Source organism: Medicago sativa, chromosome 6, assembly GCF_051527215.1.
Source record: "Medicago sativa cultivar Bolivia chromosome 6, Bolivia_mono, whole genome shotgun sequence".
NCBI classification, from domain to species: domain Eukaryota; kingdom Viridiplantae; phylum Streptophyta; class Magnoliopsida; order Fabales; family Fabaceae; genus Medicago; species Medicago sativa.
In genome coordinates, this window is record NC_140754.1 from 92288363 (window position 1) to 92305980 (window position 17618).

Consider the following 17618-nt stretch of genomic DNA (forward strand, 5'->3'; position numbering starts at 1 on the left):
AAATTGTGTTTGAATGAATTTTTACTTTTCACGTTTACCATACAATGATCTTTGTTTTGTTTACAATGATTTTTTTCATAAACAAAATTGCAGCTTTTAAAGGATGAAAGAACTTGTTCGGGCGGTGAGATTACAAAGCCGGTGTTGGAGTTCAACCATCTACAGAGATGACCATTGAGTTGCAGGAATAAAAATAATTAAAAAAGATAAAAAAAAATGTTTCCAACTTTAAAAGCCGGTAAAACAAGTGAACAAGTTAATAAATTGAAAACGTGGCACCATAGGTTGGGAGAGTATCCGCAAGCGAGTGTTTGGGTGACTGTCCCTAGCATCCCTTTTTATTTTAATATAAATTAATATTTTCGGTCCTATTTATAAGAGAAAGTTGAGTCAACAAAAGTTGATGGATCCTGGAGTGAATAGTTAACTGCATACATCAACTTTTGTTGACTAAAATTTTTCTTATAAATAGACCGGAATATAAAAATATGGCATGACATTGAATGATTGAAAGAAACAATTTTGTTCCAGGGATACCATTTTTGTTCAAAAAATTTTTTTGACAAGGTAGCACATAAGAGACATGGAGGGAGAGACATGTTTACAATGACAAAAGACGCATCAACAAACCAGACGCGGTTTTTGGCCTCAAATTTTTCTAGGAGGGGGAATGTAAATTGAATACAGTGAGGGGATGCGGCTGAGTTTTATTTAAAACGGTCAATATTAGTATGTTAATTGTAAGTTTGTTAATTCTTATTTGAGGTGAGAATCAAACCTTAACTCATAAATAATGATATTGAAATAGTGAGCAATTCCAATTCATCACATAACCAAAAAAATGATATTGAACATTAACTCTGAACAAAAATGAATGAAGATGAACCCAAGAAAAAAATCATCACAAACCAATGAACAAAAATGTTATAAAAGATGAACTCAGAACAAAGGCGAAGAACAAAAAAGAAAGGAATGATGTACGACATCGAGAGTTTAAGTTTTTTTTTAAGTGAATAAGTGATGATTTTCTGGCTTAATTTAAAATTTTTAAGTGAATAAGTGATGAATTTTTGGCTTAATTTAAATTTTAGCCAAAAATGTATTGTGAGCGTGCGATTTTGGCTCTCTATTTTTCAGTGATTTGACCTCCTTATATTCTCTTCTCTATAGTCACCCTCCAGATTTTCTTCTTAATTTAGGCTAAGGTGCCATAATTTATTGTTGCAACACTATATTTCATATCCAACTTGTTTTTTCTTTCAAAATTAAACACTAAAAACACCAAATAATGCCAAAAAGTTTGAAATTCTAATTAGATATATTTTTTTTTAGGAAAAATTCTAATTAGATATTTCATTCTCATTCACGTGTACTAGTTGATTTTTGGTGTTTTTAGTTTTAATCCCCAAATATTAGGCATGATGCCATTTTAATAAGTTGTGTCATCATAGCGTAAATTAGGGAGAAATTTAGAGAGAGACCACAAAATCATTAAGGGGCAAACATAAAAATTAAAGTAACTTCAAAAAGTAAGTGGGGTCAAAATCGAACAGTTACAATATTTTATAGACTAAAGTGAAATTAAACTCACTAGGATGATTACTTGAGAGAGAGATAGAGAGAGGCTTTGTGATTGAGGGTAATTTGGATTGGGCCTGGGGTGTGCTCATATAAGCTATACACAAAAAAGTAAGTCTATTACTTTTCCCACCCTATGTGTTACCCATGCGCCCTATTATTTTTCTTTTTAAAATTACCCTTTGCTTGACAAATACATTCTGAACCACATTTCGGATTGTATTTGTTAAACTGCTCTTAAATTCGTCATGAATCTAAATGTATGTAAATATACGATTTAGATTATAAAAATCAAATGTGAAGGCGAAAAATGTTTCGGTTTCTATAATCCGAAACCTCCCTATATATAGGTTTGCCCGTAACCCGACGTAAGTTCACCACTTTTTTCACCGAACACTCCCTATACAAAGAGCACAAGAAGTGATCGAAGCGTAAGATTACTAGTTCGGTGAAATGTGAGTGTTCGTTTAGTGTGAGAGGTTATTTGTTGATAGTTGGTGATTGAATTCTTAAAGTTGATAACGAAAAACACAACCATGAGATGACACTTAAGTTGAAAGGTCATAAAACCGTCGAACGTCTAAACACAAATGACATTAGTCACCTTCATGACGTGACGGACTACTTTGTTCCTCCAAGACATATTCTTAACAATATAAGGAATATATAGGAACGATCGAACCGCAACTACTATCAAACATATTTATAATGCAACTATTAGGGTCCAAGATCATAAATACATCATCTCATGAAATCCTTTATCGAAATACATCATTATAGAAAGTATGCACATTCCTATGATATCAAAGATATTTTTCGTGCGCATCCCGAAATTTTTTGATAGATCATAGTGTCTTTTTACAAACCGCAATTTAAGCTTAAAGAGAAAGATGGAGAAGTGAAAAACCGACAAAAAAATAAAGAAAAAAGAATATATTAAAGATAGAAAAAGAAGTTGGCAGTGAACAAGAGTAAATGGTGCTTTACGAGAAAGTTTTTTTTTGAAGATGCTAACCAATGAAGAAGAGAGGATAAGTGGGAGAAAATGTGTGTATTAGAGACTTGAAATTTTCGTCATTGATATAGTTGTATGCCCGGAGTTTGATTCCAATGCAATTAGTACAAGTCCATTGATGTACTAATCATATAATTTTGGAGTTTGGGTATGCTACATTTAGGGAGCTATCCATTTACTCCATTTATGTGTTTTGATGCATGACACGTGTTAAAAATGAAACTTAATGGCCGAGATGAAAAAATCAAAATTAAAGTTTTTGAATAATAAAAAAAGGAACATGGTATCCCTCTTCTTCTTCCCCTGCGGGCCGCCACTCTTTCTCATCGTCATCGCCATCGTAACGGCGCCGCCTTGCTCCGCCCCACATCCTCATGTTGTAATACCCGAAATTTATTACCACCACCTTTGACGATGCTCAAGTCGATTCATACGATCCAGTCACAAACCAATCAATTCCATTGATTCGTGAGTTCCACTTCTCTTCGCAAGAAATGCACCAATTTATTTCTCATGATTGTTACCAAAAAGCGGGAAAAAAGATCACACTTGGTTTCTATATACAATTTTTTTCTCATGGATTGTTATAAAAAAATGCGGGAAAATAGAGGGGTCACAAGTTTCAATATTTATTTCTTCAAAAAATGCGTAACACGATTTTTGGTCCGTGAGAGTGGCGATGCCGGGCGGCGCTTGAGAGAGAAGGACAACGGCGAGCGGCGGTTCGATAGATGAGAATGGGGATCGTGACTTTTGTTGAGAAAGAGAGGAGCATGAACGAATATATTTCCTCTTTTATTTTTAATTAAAAATCTCTCAATATAATATTTTAATCTCAACCATTCAATATTTGTTTGCCACATATCAAGCATCAAAACACCTAAATGGATTAAATGGATAGCTCCCTAAATGGAGCATACCCGAACTCATAATTATGACATTGATTGAATTTACGCTTATAAATTGAATATGATAAGACAAAATATGTAAATAAGAATGAAAATATGGAAAATGTGTCCATTGATAACCAATTAAGCTCTCGGTTGATGGTCAGATGAATGGAAGGGTAAAATTGGAATGAGATAACACAAAGATGGAAGGTATGACAAAATATGGAAATTAGGACCGCATAACTATGCTTCATTTTTTTTGTTAAGCAAAGAAGAACTGAAATTAAAAAAGAAAGGAAGTACAAGACCGGGGGACATGAACCCGACCCAGATAACCACCGATACAAACCCTAACGGGTGATACAACAAATCGGCACACAAGTGGTAAAGGAAACAACTCTAAACAAAGACTGCTACGGACGGCCAACGAACCCACGTATGGATACGAAACCGAACTACAAAAAAACGCGAGTGAAAATTTAAAGTATCAAGGTAGGCGTATGAATCGTCCGCCAACACGAAACGATTCAAGGTCCAACGGCTCCCTAAAAACATCAAGAAGCCAAAGCGCCCTTTCGGGCCCAACAATCCGATCGAAGTCCGGATAAATGAACATACGTCGGAACACAATCCACCTACGGCACAACCGTGACGGATAATACGGTTCCGAAGGTACGATTGAAGACTACTACCGCCAACACGGAGCAACTACACACCAAACTCTTTCAAGCAACATCTCGGCGAGACCACACGGATGAATCGAACAAAATGGAACGAGATCTTAAATGCGGAAAAACCAGATTCGAGATTGACGAGAACCTAGATCTTGATCGAACCTCCACCAGCCTTCATCTTCCCGAAAACAAAACAAAAACCAGCAGAACAACAAAGAAACAATTATGATGTATATAGATATTTAAAAAAATACAATTATTTGAATAAGTAAGTAAAGATAAAATAAAATTGTGACCGAAATAATAGGTTACAAACCTCAAACTAATTACTACTTGGTGTAAAACCTTTTTTTGCTAAAACAAAAACTAATTGCACTCTCCCTCTCTCTCCCGCCTTGTTCAATTTCTTCCCAACCCTTTGCCGCGACCACCACAATCTCTGTTGCCGCTGCCGCTGCTGTGACGTTTTCTCACTCTCAATTACCTCTCACAATCGATTTTGGTGAGTTCTTTGTTTTTTTTTTCCTGTGCAATTTGTGAGAAGAGATTGAGTTTTATTTACATGGTTATTGTAGTGGAGATTGGGTTAGGGTTAAGAAGAATTTTTGAGTTTTATGCACATGCTTTGTTGATAAAGAAGGTTATGTTTAGTGTATTCATACTTTTCCTAATTGGATTTGTTGATTGCGGTGGTTATTTTTTAACAATGGCAGTGTTTTGATTTGCTTGTTTGAATTCCTATGAAATTGGTTGGGAGCTATGAAGCTCGGACACTACTCGGATTAGGCGTGTCCTGGTGTCGTACACCAACACCGACACTTGTAATTACACCGAATTATGTAATTTTCTCGTATTATTAACGGTGTCGGAGTGTCGTTGTCCGTGTTGTGTCCGGTGTCCGTGTCCGTATCCGTGCTTCATAGGTTGGGTGAGATTATTGAAACAACATATAGCATGTATATAAGTTGTTTTTAGATAGTTGTAGTGTTATTAGTTTCTACTATAATTGATGATGATAAGATCCCTTGATACATTATGGTTCTTTGTCCTTTGATTTAAGTTAATTTATTACGTTTTTTTCCTCTTCTCTTTGTTTCACTTTTAGAGTAACAGTTGGCTTCGGAGGGGTCAAACATGAGAAATTAGGATATATTTGCTTTATCTTTTGTTTATGAAAAGTTTTTTGTGAAGAATCGATTCTGACCAAACGCATAAGCTACAAGACTCTGTGGTTTGGTAGGGTTAAGAAGGTTGATTCACAACCAGCCCTTTGCATGTCTCGCTTTGGATAAATTAGGGTTTAGAGTTTAGGATAATGGGTGTGTGAAATGAATGTGTTGGTTGGATAGGGAAGAGAGGGTAGTGGATTTTAAATGTTTAGGGATGATTGCTATTGATTGTGAACATGATACTGATTTGTATTAACAGAGTAAGCAATTTCCTGTTTTGTGTGTTATTCTGTGTGACTGAATTTCGAGGATCCATAGGGGAAGATAATTCGGATTTGAGCGCTGTGCATTGTTTATTCATATGGTAGTTTAGTTTTTTGTGAAGATGATTGCTATTGATCGTGAATCCTATTCCCATGAATAAGGTAGACAGAGAGCGCGAACCCCCCGCCCTAACGAATAGACGTGATGTCAGTACTGATGGTAACGAGTTTAGGCGACATGGTGATTGATCTACACACCCAAAAATGTCCCTTAACCTGCAAAAACTTCTTGAAGCTTTGCAAGTCAGTTTTCTTCATCATTCTTCTCTTTTTCTTTCTTCTTTCACATCATTATGTTAACATTGTTGTTGTTGTTGTTTTTGTTATTAGGATTAAGTATTATAATGGGTGTTTGTTTCATACTGTTCAAAAGGATTTCACTGCTCAGACTGGTGATCCTACTGGAACTGGCACTGCTGGTGATTCTATCTACAAGTAACATTCCCTAATTCATTAATTTCTTTTACTCTTTTTATTTTATTTCATAATTGTGTTTTCTAGGGTTGTTAATTGATTAATATTTTAATATGAGTTTGTGAAGTTTAGTTAAGTTTCTGATTTTTATTTTCAGTTACTGTTAAAATGTATTTTAGTTTGTTAATACCTATCCGGTATGAACACTTACACGTCAACACCAATAAAATTTTGAGAAAACGACATGATTAAATGTAATCACATCACATGTGTTGTGTCGGTGTCAAACAGTGAGACGCGTCTTCGATATGAGAGCTTGAGAAGTAATCTTGATTGGAAAATTTCTGACTTTGATGTTGTCATTTTGTTCAACGGCCTTCTGATTTTTCAGGTTTCTTTATGGGGATCAAGCTCGATTTTTCAATGATGAGATTCATATTGATCTAAAGCATTCTAAGACTGGAACTGTTGCCATGGCTAGTGCAGGAGAGAATTTGAATGCTTCACAGGTATGACATTGATTTTGGTGGCAGCTTGATGATTACTTTACTGTTACTTGATCTACATGTGTTCTTCCCTGACAACCTTGTATAAAGCTTGTATAAAGCATGAGTAGTTAATGCATCGAATAAACTATTTTTTCACTTACTATTTTTTTCTTTTTTCAGTTCTATATAACTCTGCGTGATGACCTTGATTACCTTGATGGAAAGCATACAGTAAGTATTCTAGGCATCCTTTCCTTGCTTTGATTGTTTCGCAGGGTACATGGGCATCATTGCATGGAATACACTGTGCATTTACATTTTATATAATAAAAGCATATAATATAATAAAAGCATATAATAGAAGCTTGACTAATTGAAGCAGCTATCATAACAAAAGCAAACTTAGCTATAACTTAACTCTATCAACTTTTATACTGTCGAAGTTATTTGTTTGGTTTCTAAGGTATGCCATCCTGCAGGTTTTTGGTGAGGTAGCTGAAGGATTTGAGACTTTGACTAGAATTAATGAGGCTTATGCCGATGGAAAGGGAAGACCATTTAAAAATATCCGGTTTGTACTCCTTTTTTACTACTAATAAATGTGGATTGAAAGAGGTATTTTAGATTGTCTTTTTGAGAAGAATGTAATGTAGCCATCTTGCATTACTTGAACAGAATCAAGCACACTTACATCCTGGAAGATCCTTTTGATAATCCTCCTCAGCTACCTGAGTTCATTCCTGAAGCTTCACCAGAAGGAAAACCTAAAGACGAGGTAAGGAAAAGTTGATTGCAGAATTGAATTTTATAGCTTGTAACCAAGCAACGTTTTGAATGGATTATATTTATCGGCGATCCTTTCTATTACGAGATCATTAATTGTGAGAATTGAGAAACTGAGAATGACTCCAATTGAAAGGAAGAAAAAAAAATACTGACCTCATTTTTCTTAACTTGATTACACGCGCAAATCCACCTGTTATTTTTTCAGACACATTTTAAAGCAATAAGCTTGAAGTTACATTAGTTAAGTTTGATAAATGTGGGAGCAATTCCTTTTATGGTATCCAAACTAGGGAGCAAATCCACCTGTTACTTTAGAGTCTGTTTGGGAGGGGGATATTGGAGGAGAGGGGAGGTAAAGGATTGTTTTTCTTTTCTAAATTACACAAGCTATAAAATGTTTCTAAAATTGAATGAAGTGTGATTGAATTGTTTTATGACCATATATCAAGGTATTCTTTCAAAAAAATTAAAAAATCTCAAATATATATTAAAATATAGACCTTGCCTTCCAAAATCCCTCTCCCAAAGAGACCCTTGCGTTTCCTTCGTGGTTTCTAAGAGGGTTTTCCTGATAGATTTGCAGAAGGATAGGATCATATGAGAGCTATTCAGCTTAATTTACACCGATTAATTTGTTTAATTTCAGTACTTTATTTTTTCACCTAGTTCAGGAGGGTAACACACCCTCCCCTATTTTTTGTGAAATGTGATACTACAATTTACGAATTGAATTATATATGTTGTCACTGTATGACTAATTTGGAGATGAATGACAACATCATCTATATATGGATTGGATGAATACGTTGGGTTTACTTTTTATGTATTTATAATCATATATCAAACATTATAGTGAATATTTGAATTTTACAATCTTCAGTAAAAACACCTGTTTGAACTTCAAAGTGACGACTAAATGCAATTTTACTAGGTTGATGATGAAGTCCGACTTGAAGATGATTGGGTGCCCATGGATGAACAATTAAACCCAGGAGAACTTGAAGAGGTTATTAGATCAAAGGAAGCACATTCTAGGGCAGTTGTGCTTGAGAGTGTAAGTATATGTTGCGCAAAATCTTAGTACTTTGTGATCTCTTATCTGATTATGATTCCTTTGTATAACTCCCTTTATTCCTTATTTTAGATTGGGGATATTCCAGATGCTGAGGTTAAACCTCCGGATAATGTACTTTTTGTCTGTAAATTGAATCCGGTTACTGAGGTGGGTAATCTTTTATGCTCTGTTATGGATCTGTATAATTTCCTTCTTTACCCATTCATATTTACCGAGGTAGCATTCAATGTTTTCTTAACAATTAATGATTTTCTCTTTAAAATACAGGATGAGGACTTGCACACAATATTTTCACGCTTTGGAACTGTATCATCGTGAGTAATACTGAAGATTTGACTTGTTAACACATTTAATAATATCATATTGTATATTGTATATACTGTTCTCACCTAAAATATTTGATGATAGGGCTGAAATCATTCGTGATCACAAGACTGGTGACAGTTTATGCTATGCTTTCATAGGTCAGTATGTATGTCCACAATCTGTGTTAAATTTATGCAATTTCAAGTTCATCCAGGAATTTATAATTTTCAGTTGTTTAAATTATTCCGATTTTTTTGTCATTAAATGGCCTTTTAGACTTATTAGTGAGAATCTGCATCTTTCTAGTTTTAAGAGGAATTAAAAGGTTATTGTTTGAAGACTTATAAATAACTTATATTATCTTGATATTATGTTAAGACTCGAGAGTATCTTGATATTATGCTAAGACCTGAGAGTATCTCAAACCTACCCTGCAATTGTGAAAGGGGTAATTACTCTTGTTATTAATGCAATAAATGTTATCTAATGCTTATGTGTCATGACAGAGTTCGAAGACAAACTGGCATGTGAGCAGGCATATTTTAAGGTATGATGGAGATCTTGACCTGTTATTTTTCCTAAGTAATATCGTCTCTCTTTTTCTGGACAGTAAATGACACTGTTAGCTTCATGCACACCAGACGTTTTGGTAGGTTTATTAGTTCCTTGATAAGCTTATGTATAGTTTACAAAATCTTCCTTGGTTAGCATTATCCATCTTATGTAATATTGCATTTATCTCCTAAACAACAATAACCAAGACTTATCCCACTAAGTGGGTTTGGCGTATTTATCTCCTAAAGATAATGATAATTTCGCTATTGTTTAATCTGCTTGCTTAACTGTTTTATTTGCTTTGTTATCCTGTTTCAATTTGGATTGACCTTTTGGATGTATTGGATTGCAGACTTGTTCTTTTCTTTTGTAATTTTTAGTTTAAACTTACAATTTCAACTACATATACATAAATTTTTTTAGATGAATAAAAAACTTATTTCTCCTTCATGGCCTCCTGATTTGCAGATGGATAATGCTTTGATTGATGATCGAAGGATACATGTGGATTTTAGTCAAAGTGTTGCCAAACTGTGGTCACAATACATGCGGAAAGATAATAAGGGTAATGATATGACTTTAAGCATTTATTTTATACTTACATTTTATGGCATCATACAGAATGCTAGCCTATGTTTGGTTGTCAACGATTGAAACTAACCCTCCATGTTGATACAATAATTTATGACTGCAGGTGGTGGTTGCTTCAAATGTGGTTCCACTGATCATATTGCTAGGGATTGCACTGGAGATGCTACAATGAAACAACCCACAAAATTTATCATGAAGGACAATAATGCCCAACGGGGTGGAGATAAAGCAAGGTCTGTACTTCTGATTGCATATGTCTGTCTTTTACTGCCTGTGATTATGTCCGTTCTAATGAATGACCCCAATTTCATGGTGTAGATACGAAATGGTTTTTGATGGAGATAACACAGAAAGTCCAAAGAGAGAAACAAAACACCAGCGATATGAAAGGGATGACCGGTATGATAAAAAAGGTAGGAAGGAAAATTTTAAAGATGATAGTCATAGTGGTCGTAGGGATCAGGAGATGGCAGGCTCGAATAACAGAGATAGGTATCGCGATAGAAGCAGAGGGCTTGAAGGAAACGGAGATGATAAAGCGGGACTGGAAAGAGGTGCAAGAGATCCGGATTTTCATGCCGACAAGAAAGACAGAGAAAGGAATATGGGAAGAAGACATAGAGACGATGACTACCGACGGAAAGATGAGCTAGACTCGAGAAAAAGAGACTTCGATGATAAATACACAGAAAGACGGGCTAGTCGAGATGATAGGAGAAAAACAGATGACAGCCATTTGGATAGGAGGGATGACCGAGATTATAGGAAGAGAACTGAAGACAGTGTAAGGCAAGATGTGAAGGTTGATTCTGGAAGAAGAAAACGAAGCCCAGATGGCGATGATTACAAACGTAGAAGGAATGATGAGGATTACAGAGAAGATGTGAAGATTGATTCCGGACGAAGAAAACGAAGCCTGGATGATGGGGATTACAAACGTGGAAGGGACCATGAGGATTACAGACATAGGAGGGAAGGTCGTGAACATAGAAGGACATGATACCAGATCTGATGACTATCCTCATCCTCTAGAAGGCATCACGGTGATCATGGTGACACGATATGACTGTTGGTGTCATCATATCCTAATCATTAGCACAGAACTTTGTCAATGCAAGTTTGAGATAGAGTTTACTACAGTGAAATTAAACGGTACGTTTTGTTTTCTTCGGTTCCACTAAACTTTTATTAGTGGAATCAGAAAGTTTTGTTTATTTAGATCTATGCTGTATTTAATATTTGGAACATAGATTAGAAACTCATGTGTCTAATATTTTGTCTTGTTTTTTGGTGTTTCCGAAAGAACAAAACTTACCAGTAAAAAAAACATGAAAGTCAAGATTTTAAGCACAGATATGCATAGACAGTTGTAGACTGTTATCAACAGTTATAAAGGAAAACGGAAACTACCACCCAAATGGCATGGTTTCACGGTGGAATCGAGTTTTCTTTGAATGGTTATATTGTGAATGTTCTTTTTGTTTCTTTTCCTCTGCTTCCGGTGAGCAAGTAAAGCGTATTATTATTGATGAATGAGGAATAATACGGCTCACATGGATGCAAATCATATTGTGCAGCCTCTGGTTGAGGTGCGGGATCTCCAGGTTGTTCCAATACACTCCCGCTTATGCTCAAGGTATTTTTTTTGGACGCATCAGGTAGCCGGTGCCTAACTCCTTGACAAGGTCAATCATCTTCCTAACTACATGATGCTCCCTCTCCATGGAGGGTGGAAAAAATGAGGAAGTGACCCTTAGAGAGAATGCCCTATCTTCTGATTGCATTGTACCCTTTTTTCCTTATGAGAAATGAGAAAGATTTTTAACATAGTAAGTGTAAGAACTATTTCAATCTTTATTTGCTAAAAAAGAGAAGTTGGGTTCCCACTACAATGATCATTCTGGGGAAATACCTTCATGTAGGTGTGAAACAATTTTAGTATTAGATTCGGAAGAGTCGTAAGATGTTACAAAATATGAAACTCTAGCTTCCCAACCTATGTGGCGGTTGTTTGTGTAATCGATTTAAAAAATTGGACGCAGTTCTTTTTGCAATTAATAAAAAAACTTAAAATGGTTCAACATTCAGTTGCTTATAAAATCAATTTCAAATATATACACCCTCTGGTTTTTTTAAACGAAGCAAAAGTGTCCATATTTTTTTATCCTTTTTATAAGAAACATCAACCAAATTTTAAATGTGTTGAAGCTAAATTTGATTTGCGCCCTTATTATTATGAGAGAGGATATTAAAAGTAATTCAATGGAATTAAGAGTAATTAATTTAATATAAGAGTATCTATAAAATAAATTTAAATTTATACGAGTATTTTCAACGTGTTTCTTTGATCTTGTTGATTTGTGTCTTTTTTTTTGGGTACATATGATTTATGTCTTTTATTTCTAATAAAAAGAACATGATGAGTACGTTTTACTTAAATCAATTTCGATATAATAACCAAATGTGGTGATTGTTTAGAAGTGTGGACCGTTTTTATTTTGACATTTAACTGTTTCAACTAAATTTCACACATATCATGGATCTAGATCCTCTTATGCTTGTTGTCTCATCTCATCGCTCCCGCGCTATTTTCCACGGTTCAATCAATCCGATCAATCCAACCGTTAAAATAATAAAAATAAAAAATAATACGTAACTATAATCAATTATACCAAGATTTAAAAAAAGGCTTAATAGCACTTTTGGCCCCCCGATGTTTGAAAAAATTGCGATTTTGACCCCCTATGTTTAAAAACTACAAAACCGCCCTTTATGTTTCGGTTTCGTTGCACTTTTGGCCCCCTGTGGTCAATTTTGACTGGTCCACGCCGACATGGCATCCACATCACTTATGTTGGGCCAAAATCGCAACTTTTGCAAACATAGGGGGCCAAAAGTGCTATTAAGCCTATTTTTTATTTTTTTAATTCATTTTCCTTTTTTTTCCATTTTTTTGTTTTGAAAAAATTAAAAAAGGGAAAATTAATAAAAATCGAAAATAATGAAAAAAATACTGAAAAAATTGGGAAAATTAATAAGAATGAAAACAAAAATCTGGAAAAAAATTTCGCATGACATGTGTGTATATACATACCACATCATTAAATCATTTCAATAATAAAAAACATTAAAAACTGAAAATCTTTTAAAAATAACAAAAAATCAGATTATTTTTTTAAAATAACAAAAAATCAGATTATTTTTTTCGAAAAATAAAAGAAAAAAACAGAAAAGACATTTAGATTTTTTTCGAAATTTAAAAAATTAGAAAAAGTTTGGATTTTTTTGAAATTTAGAAGATATTTAAAAATACTAGAATTTAATTTTCAAAATAAAAAAGTTTAGATTTTTTTTGCAAAATAAAAAACTGGAAAATATTTAAACTTTTAAAAATCTGGATATATATTTTTTAAAATCCAATTACAATATGAAAATTAAATTTTGAAAATCATATAATCTGAAGAAGAAAAAATCAATTTTAGTTCAAAAGAGATTGGAAGAGCAACTTGAGGTACTCACTTTTTAAATTTTAATGTCTCCTAAATAAGACACTTTTTAAAATTTTACACGCATTAATAATTCTTTTTACAAAAATATTCCTATGTAATTCAAGCTTCTCAGATTTTTTTCCTAAATTTTTAATTAAACTAAAATCAATTTTTTTTCTTCAGATTATATGATTTTTAAAATTTAATTTTTCAATTGTAATTGGATTTTAAAAAATATATATCCAGATTTTTAAAATTTTAAATATTTTCCAGTTTTTTTATTTTGCAAAACAATCTTAACTTTTTTTATTTTGAAAATTAAATTCCAGTATTTTTAAATATCTTCTAAATTTTGAAAAAAATCCAAACTTTTTTCTAATTTTTTAAATTTCAAAAAAAATCTAAATGTCTTTTCTGCTTTTTTCTTTTATTTTTCGAAAAAAATAATCTGATTTTTTGTTATTTTTAAAATTTTTAAAAAAACATCAATCTTTTATTTTTTTTAAAAAATAATCTGATTTTTTGTTATTTTTAAAAGATTTTCAGCTTTTAATGTTTTTTTATTATTAAAATGATTTAATGATGTGGTATGTATATACACACATGTCATGCGAAATTTTTTTCCAGATTTTTGTTTTCATTCTTATTAATTTTTCCAATTTTTTTTATTTTTTCATTATTTTCGATTTTTATTAATTTTCCCTCTTTTTTTAAATTTTTCAAAACCAAAAAAATGGAAAAAAAGAAAATGAATTAAAAAAATAAAAAATAGGCTTAATAGCACTTTTGGCCCCCCTATGTTTGCAAAAGTTGCGATTTTGGCCCCCCACATAAGTGATGTGGGTGCCATGTCGACGTGGGCCAAGTCAAAATTGACCCCGGGGGCCAAAAGTGCAACGAAACCAAAACATAAGGGGCGGTTTTGTAGTTTTTAAACATAGGAGGCCAAAATCGCAATTTTTTCAAACATAGGGGGCCTTAAAAAGTGCTATTAAGCCTTAAAAAAGCTTAATTGCACTTTTGCCCCCTATATTTTGCCAATTGTGCGATTTTGGTCCCCATAGTTTGAAACGAGCGATTTTGGTCCCCATAGTTTTCCCCCTTTCTGATTTTATGGTCCCCATCATTTTTTAATCAATTAATGAGTGCCACGTGTGTAATTCTATTATTTAAAAATGAAATTTTTTTAAAAAATTGGAAAAATTAATAAAAATGAAAAAAAAAATCTGGAAAATTTAAAAAATAAAATAAAATCTGGAAAATTTAAAAAATAATATTTTTTTAAAAAAAATTCTGGAAAAAATCTAAAAAACGAAAAAAAATACCGAAATTTTTTTAAAAAATTGGAAAAATTAATAAAAATGAAAACAAAAATCTGGAAAATTTTAGATTTTTTTTTTAACAAAAATCTGGAAAATTAATAAAAATGAAAACAAAAAATTCCAGAATTTTTTTTAAAAAAAATATTATTTTTAAAATTTTCCAGATTTTATTTTTTATTTTTTAAATTTTCCAGATTTTTTTTTTCATTTTTATTAATTTTTCCAATTTTTTAAAAAAATTTCGGTATTTTTTTTCGTTTTTTAGATTTTTTCCAGAATTTTTTTTAAAAAAAATATTATTTTTTAAATTTTCCAGATTTTATTTTTTATTTTTTAAATTTTCCAGATTTTTTTTCATTTTTATTAATTTTTCCAATTTTTTAAAAAAATTTCATTTTTTAAATAATAGAATTACACACGTGGCACTCATTAATTGATTAAAAAATGATGGGGACCATAAAATCGAAAGGGGGAAAACTATGGGGACCAAAATCGCTCGTTTCAAACTACAAACCAAAATCGCACAATTGGCAAAATATAGAGGGCAAAAGTGCAATTAAGCAAAAAATATTAAATGAGTTCTAACAATATCTTTTTTTTTTTTGGTACAAGTTCTAACAATAACTTTATATCATTAAATTGTAACAATAATTTATCTATTCATTCATAATTATAATTTTTGAAATATTAAATTAATTCAATTATAAATTATAAAAAAATATACTATTTTTAAATTTATTGTGCATGTGAGACCCACATGTAAGTGAGAGAGAGAGAGATTGTAAAAAAACTCATCTTCTTAGGCATCTAAATTTTTTGTGTCGGGCCTTAAATTTATAGTACTAGCCGACCAAATTTTCCGTAAATCCTCACCGACTCAAAATGAAAATCATAATAACCCCTTCCAAGCGGCACCATTTTCCATTTGTGTGTAAGCTTCCAAATCGAGCCTAGCTTTGTAGCCAAATCCCGCGCCGTGTAAGGCTTATCGCCCTTAACCAAAGTCAGACTTCCCCATAGGGCATTCTAGCAATAAGCTAAACCCTTTGAGTATTCTTCCTACCCAATTTTAATTCAAAGCGCATCACCTTTGATGCAAGGAATCGGAAGGGGAGCGTCATCAGGCGGAGAACCCCTTCCGCCAAGGGCCACCGTAAAGGACTTGTGAGGAACCGTGACAATCTGAGAAGAGATCGTGGCATTCGAAGAAGAGGGCGAAATCCGTGTCATCACAGATGGTGAAATAGTCACCGGCATCGCAAGTTCAACCTGTCAATCAAACATGGCCAGGCAGGCTGTGTTGTAACCAAACAGATGTGAAGAATCTGAGAAGAATCAAACCAGAAGAAAACATGTAGAAATCAGAAACAATCTTGCAGGGAAACTCTTTCGGTGATCAAAACCGCAAAACCCTAGTGCTTCCTTCAATTGAATAATGGTATGACACTCAATGGATACTACAAGTTGGCGATGCCACCAATGATTGCAACAAAGTCAACAAGTGTGGTTGAAATGTGATTCTTTTGCAAAGATGCAATCACGTTTGTGAATTAAAGAAAACTACCAGCCACAAGATGGAAGATGTTGTAACGTTTTCAAATTGATGGAACAATAGTGGTGGACGATTTTAATCAAAATCTAACTAATTTCACACAAAAACATATTGTTTATAATTTACACGCGTTACGGTGAGAAGAGCGAACACGTATAATTTTAATTAAAATCTAATTAATTTCACACAAAAAATATACTTCATAATTTACAGTGTTAGCGCAATAAAAAACCAACAGAACATGCATACGTAATACCCTACTGTTCACTAGTAAAATATCATAAAAATAGGTTGACATATAAAGTTATACTCTCTAAATATCATTTTATATCTTAAACAAGAATTTAATGTCATTGATCTAGTAACTCATTAGTTTATTTAAATATGTGTTGAACTATTTATTTAAAGATTTAAATAAATAAAAAATAGGCATTAATTAGGCTTACAAGTTATAACATAGCATACTTTTAATATGACCAAACTTATACCAAGATATAAGTATATGACATGTAACCAATCAGACTTTGGCCTTAAATTTTTTGGTCAAGTGAGCCTCAAATCTAACAAAGTTTACCTTGGTTCAACCTATTTCCACCCATATTTAAAATAAGGGTCATGTTAACTTGTGCCACTAAGGGCACAAAGTTAAGGAACCTAAAAAGAGCAACTTTGCATCGGAAATCATAATATTTTGACTTTTAAAAAGTTGAATGCACGACTTTTGATACGTATAATTCTATAATAAGTTCCTTAACATGTGCCTTTGAGGGCACAAGTTAACATTTGCCTTAAAATAAGGGTTAAACATATTTAAAAGAAGTGTTAAATATGTTTTTAGTCCCTACAAAAATATAATCTTTTAAGTTTAGTCTCTACAAAAGTTTTATTCACTTTTGGTCCTTATTTGCATTTTATAGGAACTATTTTGAAAGAGTAAAATTATCCATTTTTTAAAAAGCTTTCAAAACAAAAAGACTATTCTTACAAACTACAATATTATGGAAGACTAAAATTACCATTAAAATTTTACAGGGACTATACTTGAAAAGTCGTGATTTTGTATGGACTAAACACATATTTAACCCTAAAATCATACTTTTTAAATGTTCGGCCTTTGTTCATTTATTGGATGCGGTGGTTTCGGATAAACCGGGGTTGAACTAAAGTGAATTATTTTCATGATTCTTTGGAGATTACGCAAGAGAAGTAATTTGAATCTATGTCGGCAAAAGCATGAAACAAGTATGCGGGTGGTTTCCTTCAAAAAAAAAAAGTATGGAGATGGTTGATTGAGCAACACATATGCTTGATGATTGGAGAGCAACACAGTTCATCTGTGGTAATCTTAGTACTTCGCCACGGGAATCAACCGAATCTAGACCGCCATGAAAT

At 32.8% G+C, this 17618-nt stretch overlaps 1 protein-coding gene across 7 annotated transcripts; it reads left to right on the plus strand.

Annotated features, from left to right (window-relative positions):
• The first annotated feature begins 4513 nt into the window (after nt 1-4513).
• LOC146918247 (peptidyl-prolyl cis-trans isomerase CYP59-like) lies at nt 4514-11773 on the plus strand. Of its 7 annotated transcripts, none has more exons than XR_015016092.1 (16): nt 4514-4659; nt 5752-5892; nt 5980-6084; nt 6455-6572; nt 6732-6782; nt 7031-7122; nt 7227-7326; nt 8269-8391; nt 8482-8559; nt 8680-8726; nt 8821-8876; nt 9225-9265; nt 9742-9838; nt 9968-10097; nt 10183-11016; nt 11168-11773. XR_015016092.1 is itself a non-coding variant. In XM_085719880.1 (15 exons), exons 2-15 carry the CDS (start codon nt 5795-5797, stop codon nt 10862-10864), a joined length of 1818 nt encoding a protein of 605 aa, XP_085576006.1. In that variant the 5' UTR covers nt 4514-4659; nt 5752-5794; the 3' UTR covers nt 10865-11325. The 7 variants fall into 7 exon arrangements, 2 of the variants coding, with proteins under 2 accessions (XP_085576006.1, XP_085576005.1); XR_015016093.1 differs by having other exon boundaries at nt 11442-11773; XR_015016090.1 differs by having other exon boundaries at nt 5756-5892.
• Nucleotides 11774-17618: the final 5845 nt, after the last annotated feature.